The 12,189-nt window shown below is 41.9% G+C and overlaps 2 protein-coding genes across 4 annotated transcripts; both read left to right on the top strand.

The window, feature by feature from the left end:
• Positions 1-492: 492 nt before the first annotated feature.
• On the top strand, positions 493-4,548 carry txnl1 (thioredoxin-like 1). The gene is made up of 8 exons (XM_057018109.1): positions 493-784; positions 1,532-1,628; positions 2,021-2,194; positions 2,935-3,057; positions 3,283-3,352; positions 3,481-3,653; positions 4,108-4,212; positions 4,319-4,548. The coding sequence occupies exons 1-8, from the start codon at positions 687-689 to the stop codon at positions 4,346-4,348; spliced, it is 870 nt and encodes a 289-aa protein (XP_056874089.1). The 5' UTR covers positions 493-686; the 3' UTR covers positions 4,349-4,548.
• Positions 4,549-4,995: 447 nt separating this feature from the next.
• nars1 (asparaginyl-tRNA synthetase 1) lies at positions 4,996-11,674 on the top strand. 3 transcript variants are annotated; one of them, XM_057018106.1, is made up of 15 exons: positions 4,996-5,300; positions 5,859-5,941; positions 6,029-6,094; positions 6,202-6,294; positions 6,419-6,508; positions 7,499-7,577; positions 7,740-7,810; positions 7,997-8,083; positions 8,495-8,716; positions 8,841-9,040; positions 9,131-9,266; positions 9,477-9,590; positions 10,287-10,418; positions 10,525-10,656; positions 10,750-11,674. In XM_057018106.1, exons 1-15 carry the CDS (start codon positions 5,279-5,281, stop codon positions 10,879-10,881), a joined length of 1,659 nt encoding a protein of 552 aa, XP_056874086.1. In that variant the 5' UTR covers positions 4,996-5,278; the 3' UTR covers positions 10,882-11,674. The 3 variants fall into 3 exon arrangements, with proteins under 3 accessions (XP_056874086.1, XP_056874083.1, XP_056874084.1); XM_057018103.1 differs by having other exon boundaries at positions 5,002-5,321; XM_057018104.1 differs by having other exon boundaries at positions 5,009-5,321; positions 6,205-6,294.
• Positions 11,675-12,189: the final 515 nt, after the last annotated feature.

Raw genomic sequence — 12,189 nt, 5'->3', positions numbered from 1 at the left:
ACTTGAAAATGTACCATGTCATGGCGCGGAAATGTCACTGGACACTAATTATTTTAGATAATAAGGAATTGTTATTTTATTATTATTATATCATTATATATTATTATTATTATATTTTAAACTATTAATATTATATACATTTTTAAAGAAACGACCGCTGAATGTGTTTGGGTATGTTTCGGATGGGTTAAAATAATTAAATGGACCTGGCCACTTTTACCGGCGACCGGTTCGTAATTATTATGCGACACCATGACGTCATTTTGCATACGCCGTAGTGTCCGAACGCTACCTTTAAATTCAGTGCACTACGTAGTTCACTCAATCGTCCCCCGTGTAGTGAGTAGTGAATAGGAGACGAGTGTGTGGTTTCGGAAACAGCCAGCGTTCTTCTTCACCACTTCGGGGGAAACGGTCGTTGGCGTCAGTTCCGCAACCACAGCCATGAACCAATCAAAGAAGAAGAATTAAAGCTCCGCCTTTCCTGTTTTCTGGCCAATCAGGCGTCCGGATCCTGTACCGGCGCATTGTATCTGCGATCCGCACTGTATGTCACAGTAGCTTGTTGGCTAGCATCTTGCCAGAGAGCTAAAAACAAAATAATTTTAGTATTATTCTTAGGTGTCACACTTTAACCCAGAACGACGGAAGGGTGAGCAGTTAAAAACAAAGACGCAAACTCTAGAATGGTTGGCGTTAAAGTAATTGGGAGTGATCCGGACTTCCAGCCGGAGCTAGCGGCCGCCGGCTCCAGGCTCGCCGTGGTGAAGTTCACAATGGCCGGGTATGATGGAGTTCTGGTGTCGAGGCTCCACTCGACTTCTCACGTGTAGGGTTTAGCTTCAGCGTAAAACAGTGATTTAAGAATGTGCCAAAATCTGTTTATTCAAGTGACACCCTCTGGATATCTAATTTATTTGGACTTTATTGAAAAGAAAGATTAGTTAGCATGCTACCATTAGCATTTGGCTTTGCGAATTAGCTGCGTCGCATGCGATGACATAGCAATATTACAGTTAGCAAAGTCCCGTGTCACTTAAATGTGTTGATCTATTGAATAAAAAATATCATTCAAATCATTACTGTCAATATAATGAAAATCATAATATAATCAGTAAAGTATATAGATTATTATATAGATTTTTTCCGTGTTTAGCTGCCCCCGCAAATTTAAGCCAAATAGTTTTGATTGTACTTGGCTCCAGGTTTATGTGAGAAATAATCGGACTGGGCTGGTAATTGGAGTGAAATCGAAGCAGATCTGCCTATTTTGGGCTGGAAAATATCCTATATGTATTTATTAAACGTAATAACTGTTGCGTTTGTATGTGCTCTTTATTAAAATTCTCATTTTTAAACTGTCAACAGTCCATAGTATTAATTGCTTGCAGATACATTTGGATCACCTTACAACTTAAACTGTGTAATTCCTTTCATTTTTAACTTCACTTTTGTGCACTTGGTAACATTGCTCACTGCTGCCTGCAGGGCCCAGTATAGATCTATAACATGCTCTGTCCTCTCTCCCCAGCTGCCAGCCCTGTGTCAGAATAGCTCCAGCTTTCAACATGCTGAGTAACAAATACCCACAAGTTGTCTTCCTCGAAGTAGATGTTCATGTATGTCAGGTTAGTGTAGTCAACACATCCACCACTTGGGTTCCATCCTGGAGAATTTTGCAACACGGAAAAAGTATGGTGTTCTCATTGTTGCACATATAACCGTGGTAGCAGCCTCAAACATTGTGCAACATCGAGTCCATTTCTGTTAAATTGCTTCTACTTTTTCACAAATTTGACCCAGTGCCCTGATCACGTTCCTCAGGTTTCTCTGTCAAAGGAGGATGTAAGACTAACATCTCTGAAAGCTGCCACAGTCCCAAATAAAATCCTCACTCAGTGGAAGCACATATTAAGCCTCAGGTGTTCATTGGGAGGGACAGTTTTGATCAGTTGTTAGATTTTAAATGGGTTAGGGTAGATGTGTTTTTTAATCAAAGCAGTTTTTTTTTCTTTTTCAGACTACAGCAGCAGCCAACAACATCTCAGCCACACCATCGTTCTTGTTCTTCAGGAACCGGGTTCGAATTGATCAGTATCAGGGGGCTGATGCTGCAGGTCTGGAGGAGAAGATTAAACAGCACACTGAAAATGACCCAGGAAACAGTGAGGACTCCGACATTCCAAAGGGATATGTGAGTGACAGACACCTGAGTTTGACATTACAGAAATAATGAATTGAGTGAATGTTGTCAGCTTGTGGAAATTGTTACATCACAGAGAAAGTAATACAATGGGACCTCTACTTACGAACGTCTCTACATGCGAATTTTTCCTCTTGTTACGAAGGAAATTTCAGGATACGAAGGTCAAAAATACGCTACCGCTGCTACTCGCAGCTCGTGGAGTTTAGCGAACGCAAACATGCTTGTAGCTGCTCTGCCATTGGCTATCGCCTAGCATCTTCCTGTAATCCCATTGGCTAGGAGGGACGTCAATCTGTACAAGTTTGTGTGTATCCCAGCGTCGCCTTCGTTTCACTTTTATTTATTGTGGGTGTTCGTATGTTTGTCCATTAGATGGCGGTGTTACCGCAAGTGTTAACGTTCGTTGCTAGTAATGACGGCTAATGTAAGATTAGCCTGTAATAAAGTTCATTTTGTTCCTGGAGAAGCCTTGCACTGAATTCCTACGTTTATTGTGCGGTAATCCAATTGTAACATGTATTTGTTACATGTTTTGATGCATTTTTATGATTTATAAAAAAAATTATGTCCGAATTTTTGGGGGCTTGGAACGGATTAGGGCATTTACAAGGAAAACGCGAATTAAATTCGTAAGTAGAGGTCCCACTCAGAGTGTTATATACACCGCATGTAATGTGTAAATGTTTATGTAATTGGTGAAATGCTGAGAATTTTGCTCTTGTCTCCAGATGGACCTCATGCCTTTTGTCAACAAGGCTGGCTGTGAGTGCCTCAATGAGAGCGATGACTGTGGCTTCGATAACTGTTTAATCAAGGACTCGTCATACCTGGAGTCTGACTGTGATGAACAAGTATGCTCACCACACATGCGGGATCTGGTCGTTTCAGTGTTCTTGCTAAACCTGTCAAAAGAGCTTTGTTGGTGTTGGAGTGTGCAAAGTTCTTTTCTATTTAAATATCCTCAGACAATCATCAACATGTGCTCATACATCGTTGCCTATTTTAATTACTTGGCTTGTTGGATGGTGATGAAGATGTTCTTAAAAGTAACTTGTTATGTTTCTGCTCTGTTCTAGTTGCTGATAACTATTGCCTTCTCCCAGCCTGTGAAGCTTTTCTCTATGAAGTTACAATCATCAGACTTTGGTGAGTTTTTTTAATGTGGTTTTGTTTTGTCTTATCAATCCTGTCATCTGTCCCCATTACAAAATCTCCTAATGAATCCTGTCCCACCCCTTCCTCTCTTCCTATACGTCATTCCTGTTTCTTTTCAGCCCAAGCTCCTAAAGTAGTGAAGGTGTTCATCAACCTCCCTCGGTCCATGAGTTTTGATGATGCTGAGCGAAGTGAAGCAACTCAGATGCTGGACCTGGTAGAAGAGGACTACAAAGAGGATGGTTTGGTTCCTCTACGCTACGTCAAGTTTCAGAACGTTCAGAGTGTTACGGTAAGAGCAGATCTATTGAAACGCATCCTGAAACACCCTGAATAACAAGCATGAATAATAGCCTGTCTGATGCATACTTGATAAAATGGGCGGCGCAAGTACACTAATGTGAAAAGTTGGAGAATACGTAATTGGCCAGTTGCAGATGTTGACGTTTCCCAGGAGCACGAAAATGCAAGGACCTAGAAGTGCACGAAATGGCCAATATGCTGATTTTAGCAATCATGCGTAAGACAAGCTGGTCCAAGAACACAAGTATGTGAAGGTGTTGGATTCAAACTGAACCAGTCTTCATTTACATGTTCACACACAGTTTAAGTGAGTTATTCCAGGCTGAAACTGGCTGCCTGGTCTCAGAACAACTGGTCCTGACAAGAGCTTGCTCTGCTTGAAGAGGTGCATTGACTTATTTGTATCAGTTTGATCGAATTTGCTTTTTTCTTTTTTGCTGAAGTTGTTCATCAAGTCTAACCAGGGAGACGAGGAGACGACAAAAATTAACTACCTGACCTTCATAGGAACTCCAGTTCAGGCCACCAACATGAATGACTTCAGAAGGGTACGCACCACTTCCAACAGCCAATTCTTCTTCACAGGGGTTTTGTGTTGGTGCGGTCCTGATTGTATGAAAAACACTGTAATTCTGAATGGTTGCTGTTGTTTAGGTTGTGGGGAAGATAGGAGAGAGTCACTGAGCAGGAGAAGGAGGAGAAGTAGAGGCTGGAGATGCATTCAAGGACCTTCTGCCTGCCAAAGCTGCCACACTCTGTTGTCACATAGCCTCCCACTGACCTCGGCTCTTAATGAATCATGTCTGTGGACGGTCACTCTATAAATCATTTGTATTGTAAGTCTGCTGAAACTCACTGTAAATAAAATTCAGTCCTTTTTCAAAGGCACGTGTTTGGTGTGTGTTCTCAGAACTACCATGTTCCATCCCCTGTGTTCCAGACAAAACTTGTGACAACACACAATACAAATGTGTAAAAGTGTTACCTCGGTTACATGGTTCAGTCTGACGTAAACCTTTCATTCTGGATAATGGGGAACTAAACAGAGTGTAAATTCTTTAGTGTTTTAATCCAGACGGTTTATTGTTGCAAATTTAAATGAAACGATTAATGCAATAATAAAAGCAACACAATAACAGCAAGATGACATTTAAAATACGTACCGGTAACATCTGGTTTGTAAAATCTGATGCAATAGTTTAGATTGGACGTGATTAGAGTTTCACCAAACCAAGAAGTTAGGCGTTATGTTTCGTTTTTCCATTTCAGAAAAACGTGAACCCTTAATAGAAACATTATATTTGTAACTAATGAGCTATTAAACGTTTAATTTCTCTTTCGTATTCGTCCTTCCGCGCACGCCTCGATTTCATCATGACGCAGGATAATTACGATTTTTGAAAGTCACTGAAATTCACCAATCAGATTGGTTGTTTGGGAAGTCACGTGTCTCCACTACCCAATCAGGTCTAACAACCGAGCAAATTCAGTGGGACTTCTTTTCGGAAGTAAAAGGGTGCGCAGCTGTCAACGCCGGTGGCTCCTTTCTTCGAGTGTAACATCTGCTCTTTAATTAAAAGTTATTTTATCTTCTCAGTGGACACCCGGGCTGACATGGCGACGGAGATAACGCAAGGTGTGGAACAAGTCTCTGTGGGTAAGCTTAGCCGGAGCTGAGTAAGCGAGCTAGCTTTCAAAGACATGTGTACGGATTGCATCAGTTGCCCAAATATTAGCCGTTAGCACGCTAGCTAGCAATGAAACGTGTTGTCCTCTGCCAACTGTGTCCTGACAATCAGCGAGCTCATTATCTTAATGTGGAGACATTTTGTGAGCCAAACGTTGCTGATTGCTGGTATTTGCGTAGACACGACAGTGTTGGTTGTGGGAGCGGAGGGCTTGCGTCAGTGTAGGAATTTTATGGGGCGATCAAAGCTCACTCATTAATTAGTTTATTGCTCATTTCTCAACCGTTCACATACATTTCCAGTTTATCTCATGCAACACGGAGTATTGCATTGTATTTAATTAAAGACTTAAATCCCAGGACTTAATTTCTTCCATTTCTGCCATAGTAACTTGCTTCCTATAACAGTCTGATGGGAGTATCTGGTAAATGATATGTGTTACCCGAAAACAATCTAGGTTTGGTTTGAGTAAACCTGGGTATTTTCTATATTTACCTGTTTCCCAGGTGAGCTGTATGTGTCAGACAAATGTGGCAGTGACCAGGATGGAGACGGCACTGAACAAAAACCCTTCAAAACGCCCCTAAAGGTAAATGCTTCTGGTGTGATCCATCACTGTAGTTTACCGTTTTTAAACACTCGCTAATGTTTCATTGTGCGTGTTTTTCCATTTCAGGCTTTGTTTTTTGCTGGGAAGGAGCCTTTTCCCACCATCTATGTGGACTCGCAGAAGGAGGGAGAGGTTAACAATTAGCAATTATATCACTTGCACTTATAGTTCATGATACAGGAAGTGGTTCTGTTTTGGAGAAGAAATGACCTTTCATGATCTCATTTCTCCTCTCTCAGCAGTGGGCAGTGATTTCCAAGACACAGATGAAGAATGCAAAGAAAGCCTTCAACCGAGAGCAGACGAAGAATGAGGCCAAAGACAAGAAGGAGGTTTGTTCCCTGACTGTCTCCATGGTGGGGTTTTTGATGCATCGATGTATGGGTTATTCTGGCTAGAGTCAACTTAACAATTATGATAAAAATCAGGTTGGTATATTGACTAAGTCTTATGCAGGCTGAAGATAATGAAAGGAGGGAGAAGAACTTGGAAGAAGCCAAGAAGATCATCATTGAAAATGACTCCAGTCTGCCATGTCCTGAAACGGTCGGTCTTCACACTTTGAATAATTTCTCTTGCAGCCATGTAAGCTAATGCACTCTTTAGGTTGTTGTGAGGTCTAGACATGTTAAGTGCACCATCATTTTGTAATTAAACTATCAACGCTCCTTATTACTGGTTAAAATCTCACCAGAGGGGGCAGGAAGTAACACTTCAGTCAGATTCAAAGCATTTAAAGCTGCTACGTTAACAGTTTGACGGGGTTTTTTTTGTTTTGTTTTTTTTTTAATGAAAAGGAAGCCGCAAATCAGTATTGGTGTATCAGAAATGCAAGTAAATGTTCAACCTGCAGAATGAAAGCTGGAAAGGCTGGATCAGTTAAAGCGGCAACATGGCTCCACTCATAGCACCGAGACTTGTGAAAACGGGCTACCCTTGGAAGAGGTGCACAAAGAAATCCAGCCAGTTTTTATGAAAATAAACGTGTAACCAAAATAATATATCAAAACCGTATCCAGATGCCACAACTGGTAGAGCTTTGATTTTAAATTGCTAGTTTATTGTGCCAAGATAGTAAGCTAGCTGCAGATGAAGAAAGTCCAGGCTCCTGCCTCTTACGTGTTTTAATACGCATTTAAAAGTCCTTGATTCCTGTATTTACTCATCGGTCTCTTAGTTAAAACCTTACTAAGCTTCTCAGTATCTGCACGACTGGTCTCATGACACTGTAAAACATAACATGGGTGTGCATGTTTTGAATGCTTGACAATATTATCAATGTTGATTGTGACTAATAGCGAAACAAGTACTCAAGTGTATTCGGATGCCTTCACTTTTCATTTTATAACGAAAGTAGTTGTTTCAGACTAGGAAGACTTAATTCCAGTATTCTTTAGTATCTATACTGAAACAACTGCTTTAATCAAAGTAGGTTACCTGTTTAATCATTTTATTATGTAACTTTCTTATCATGCTAATAACGCAAACATGTCCTTGATAGCAAATGATTGCAAAGTGTGTGTGACTGTGTTGCAGGTTAAGATCAATCAGCTGGAGCCAAAGAGAGGTCAGAGAGTCAAAGTCTTTGGATGGGTCCATCGCCTTAGGAGACAGGGTAAGAAGGATGAAATCAGGCCAGTTCGGTATCTTTAATCTGTTTCACAAAGAAAGTTATTTAGCAAGATTGACAACATTGCTGAATTTAGAGACAAATACAAATGCTGAGTGTTATTTGGAACATGACATGTTAATTCCTGTATATTGTTTCCATCTTCAGGAAAGAACCTGATGTTCATTGTCCTGAGAGACGGAACTGGTTTCCTTCAGTGTGTCCTGTCTGATAAACTGGTACCACATTCTAACTCTGTCACATGTCTGAAAGTGTATGATGCAAACTTAAATATAAAAGAACCATATCTGGAATATATTATTTGCAGCATTCCACACACGTGACCTCAATGATCCAGAAATATTTGCGCAAATCATAATTTGTCTTTGTGATGACGAAAGTCTGACTGTTGTTTTTGTCTTCAGTGTCAGTGCTACAATGCCCTGGTGTTGTCCACAGAGAGCACGGTGGCTCTGTATGGGATGATCTCTACAGTTCCTGAGGGGAAACAGGTAAACACAGCAGCAGCTTACAGGAGAAAATGGCACCTGCACGTACGTTTGAATCGTTTTCACCCTGCCGACTGAGAGTACACATTCATTTCTTTACAAAAGCTTTTTCTTTCCTGAAAAAGACATTCTTCTTGAAATAAATGGTTCGATTTAACAACAGTGAAAAGAAATCAGCCCCCAGTTGTCATTTCATTTCTAAAATGAGCCTTTTTTCACACCACCCTGAAGAAGCCCAGAATAAAAAGTTTCCCTTTTCTGTTCTGGGTGATCATAGTCGGTCTTCCGACGCATCCTTCCCCCTTCAGGTGTCAAACTTTGATCATAGCTGCTGTTTCGATGCAAAAAACGTTGCTGATTGCTGGTATTTGCGTAGACACGACAGTGTTGGCAACGTTTCTGCTCTGTGCTCAGGCTCCTGGAGGCCACGAGCTGCACTGTGACTTCTGGGAGCTGATTGGTTTAGCTCCTGCTGGCGGCGCCGACAACCTACTGAACGAAGAGTCGGATGTGGACGTGCAACTGAACAACCGCCACATGCTGATCAGAGGGGAGAATGTGTCCAAGATCCTCAGGGTCCGCTCCACCGTCACTCAGTGCTTCAGAGACCACTTCTTCAGCAATGGTTACTACGAGGTACGACAGATCCTCCTGTCTGAGCTGGAGTGTTACCCTGTTAAATAACAGCAGAGCTTTATTCTGCACTGTTTATCATCAACCTCCTACATCCTTTGCCTGTGTGTGTGGTTCCTGTGGGTAGATCACTCCGCCGACACTGGTGCAGACTCAGGTGGAAGGTGGTTCCACGCTCTTTAACCTGAACTACTTTGGAGAGGAGGCCTACCTGACACAGTCGTCCCAGCTCTACCTGGAGACCTGCATACCTGCCCTGGGTGACACCTTCTGCATCGCTCAATCCTACAGAGCGGAACAGTCCCGCACCCGCAGACACCTGTCTGAGTGAGTAAAACCAGTCGCTTAAACAGTTACTCAAAAGGTAAAACCAACCTGCAAGGCTTCCATTTCCTGATGGCTCATTTTTGCCTTTAGGTACTCTCACGTCGAAGCAGAGTGTCCCTTCATAACCTTTGATGATCTGCTGACCAGACTGGAGGATCTGGTGTGTGATGTCGTGGATCGAGTGCTCAAATCTCCCGCCGGCCAACTGCTCAACGACATCAACCCTGTACGTGCATTTAGCAGCGAAGCCTTGCAAAGCCACTGACATGGATGGAAATCACCTTTAGTCACACCAGATGTCAAAAGAGCTCCATTAACAGCAGCTCATTTTGTCCTGATGAAAACTACCTCAAATAACATTCTTGTTTCATGGTGAATCTGAGAAGGCTCGCAGTCATTTTAGCTTAAATTAAATCATTTTCTTTGGATTTTCCAGAACTTTAAGCCTCCTAAGAGGCCCTTCAAGAGGATGAACTACAGTGAGGCCATTGAGTGGCTCAAGCAGCATGATGTCAAGAAGGAGGACGGCACTTTCTATGAGTTTGGAGAGGTAGCATCTACACGTAAACACACACACACTTGTCTACCTGCTGTGGATGCCAGTGTATGAAACCACTTTAGAAATAGAACCCATGTAGGAAGGTGTCAGCAGAATCTGAAATGACCAGCCCATCAACACCAACAACCACACAACTTTGAAAGGCTCTTTCATCACCTTTCCTCCCTTCTGAAGCTCAGTTCAACATTTCTCTCTCTAAATGGACAAGTCATGAATGGCTGCTTGGATAGTTGTGCTTGTGAGCAGTTCAACAGTGTTCCATGTCATTTACTGCATTATTTGTGTAAAACTCTCTCATTAAGGAATAATTTTATCTAGCTTTAATGTTGGCCACTCACTTGGTGGTAATGTAAGATAATCAGGAAGAAAACACATCGATGTCACCAAGTAAACATCCAAGATAAACATTTAATCAGTGATAAGATAAAAGTTCTACAGGCAGAAGTAACAAACCATCATTTGTGGCCATAAACTACAATTTAGATATTTGGGTTTTGCTGTTTTCAGACCCACCTATAGGGGGCAGAAGAGTCTTGACTTCCAAATGTTAGCTTATTTAACCGCTATGATAAAGCTGTCCTCCCTGTAACCTTATTTGCTATATCCTGCTCACTCATTCTTGGTTTTTCTGGAGGATTTTGCACGTTGACCCTCTCAAATGCCTTTTTTCTTCCCGTCTGTTACCAGGACATCCCGGAGGCTCCAGAGAGGGTGATGACAGATACAATCAATGAACCCATACTGCTCTGCCGGTTCCCTGCTGAGATCAAGTCCTTCTACATGCAGCGCTGCAGCGAGGACAAGCGCCTCACTGAATCGGTACGACTGACGGTGTCCCTCGTTGTGGCGGGAGTGACGTGCGGCTCAGAGCCCAAAAATGGTCCATCGTTTAGGAAATATTCATTGTGCATTCTGTTTGATTCAGGTCGACGTGCTGATGCCAAATGTTGGAGAGATCGTTGGAGGATCCATGCGTATCTGGGACTCCGAGGAGCTGCTGGAGGGATACAAGAGGGAGGGAATCGACCCCACGCCCTACTACTGGTACACCGACCAGGTAATCGGATCAGGACCGTTGCTTTCTGGATTTCCAGCAGAAACGCATTTTTCTTCGTCTCAGGTGTCTGACGTTACTGTGTGTGTGTTTCAGAGGAAGTATGGCACATGCCCTCACGGAGGTTATGGTCTGGGCCTGGAGCGTTTCCTCACCTGGCTGCTGAACAGACATCACATACGAGATGTGTGCCTGTACCCACGCTTCATCCAACGCTGCCGACCTTGAGCACACTCCCCTGATCTGTCGCTGTGAAATTTGACTAAAATCTTTAAATTCCCATTGAAATCTAGTCTCTTTAGCTGTTTTCTGTCTGAGGCCTAATGAAGGTGCATGTCTTCATCTCACAATTCACCTGCTGGATCTGTTTATGTTGGCTGAACAAGTAATAAACATCATGATGACCGGGTGTCTCTGAATCTCTCAGGGAAACCAAAAAAATGAAAGTGACAATGTGGTCAACAAGTCCAGAGCAGAAAGGTTCTGTTGGCTGAGGTCGGTAGAGGAACGCTCATGCTCCTTTGCTTAATGACGTGCAGAATCTTAGCGCATCTTGTCCTCCATGATTTGACTGAAATTATGCCTTGATAATTCTTGTGTAGATTAACGGTGACAGGGAGGAAGAGATGATTTACAAACCTTATCATTATCTTCACTAAAGTCGATTTTATTTACTGCATACCACTGTTGCTTCTCTAGTTTGGATAAAAAAGCCTTCACTGCCGCTCAGCCCAAAAATAGAAGGTTAGATTTTGATGTGCATTGATCAAACTGCACCACACAATCTCTGTATGTGCTTTAATGTTTAAAATTCTTGAATCTTTGGGATCACTATACTCTGCGCTGCCACTCATGTCCAAATATTTGACTGTCTTCCTGCTTCTACCCTGAATAAATGCCCTGAAGTGGGACTGTTGATCATTGTCTTTAGCTGGTTTGTATTCTCAGTTCTTGATATTAGCCAGTGTAATTATTAAATTCAAACACTGGAATTAGATAAATAAAACAGATTGGTAACATACACACTCTTTAGATGGTTTCTGCTTTTATTTCTTAGGAGTATTGGTTCCCATATTAATATTTAAATGTATGATGTAAACTGACCTGCAGGTAGACTAAGTTTTATTAAGACACAACAGCAAGCAACGCCGCCTCTGAGGGATTGCAGTTCCTCTGCTGACCACCAGATGGTGTTCAACCAGATGGTGCCATATGACAGGGGCCACTTTATGGAATGAATAATACATATGGATAAACAAAAATACAGTTTTCAATTTAAAAGATGATAGTTCTAGCATTCTTTTAATGTAGAAATGTATTTTTGTTTATCGTGATTTATGTTTTACCTAAAGCAAATAAACCCATAATGACATCATCTTCCCTTGTTTGTGATTGTCTTCCAGATATATTTAAATGAAAGATGTTTGTTTTAGGTCGTTGGCCATCTTTTGTCTTGGGTCTGAAGACTGGCTGTCAAACTGATGAAAAGAAGAAAGACAAGGAAAGAAAACTCGATGCCACTTCCTGTTGCTATAT

The sequence above is a fragment of the Takifugu flavidus genome, chromosome 20 (genome assembly GCF_003711565.1).
Source record: "Takifugu flavidus isolate HTHZ2018 chromosome 20, ASM371156v2, whole genome shotgun sequence".
NCBI classification, from domain to species: Eukaryota; Metazoa; Chordata; class Actinopteri; order Tetraodontiformes; family Tetraodontidae; genus Takifugu; species Takifugu flavidus.
This window is presented reverse-complemented; position numbering and strand designations above follow the sequence as displayed.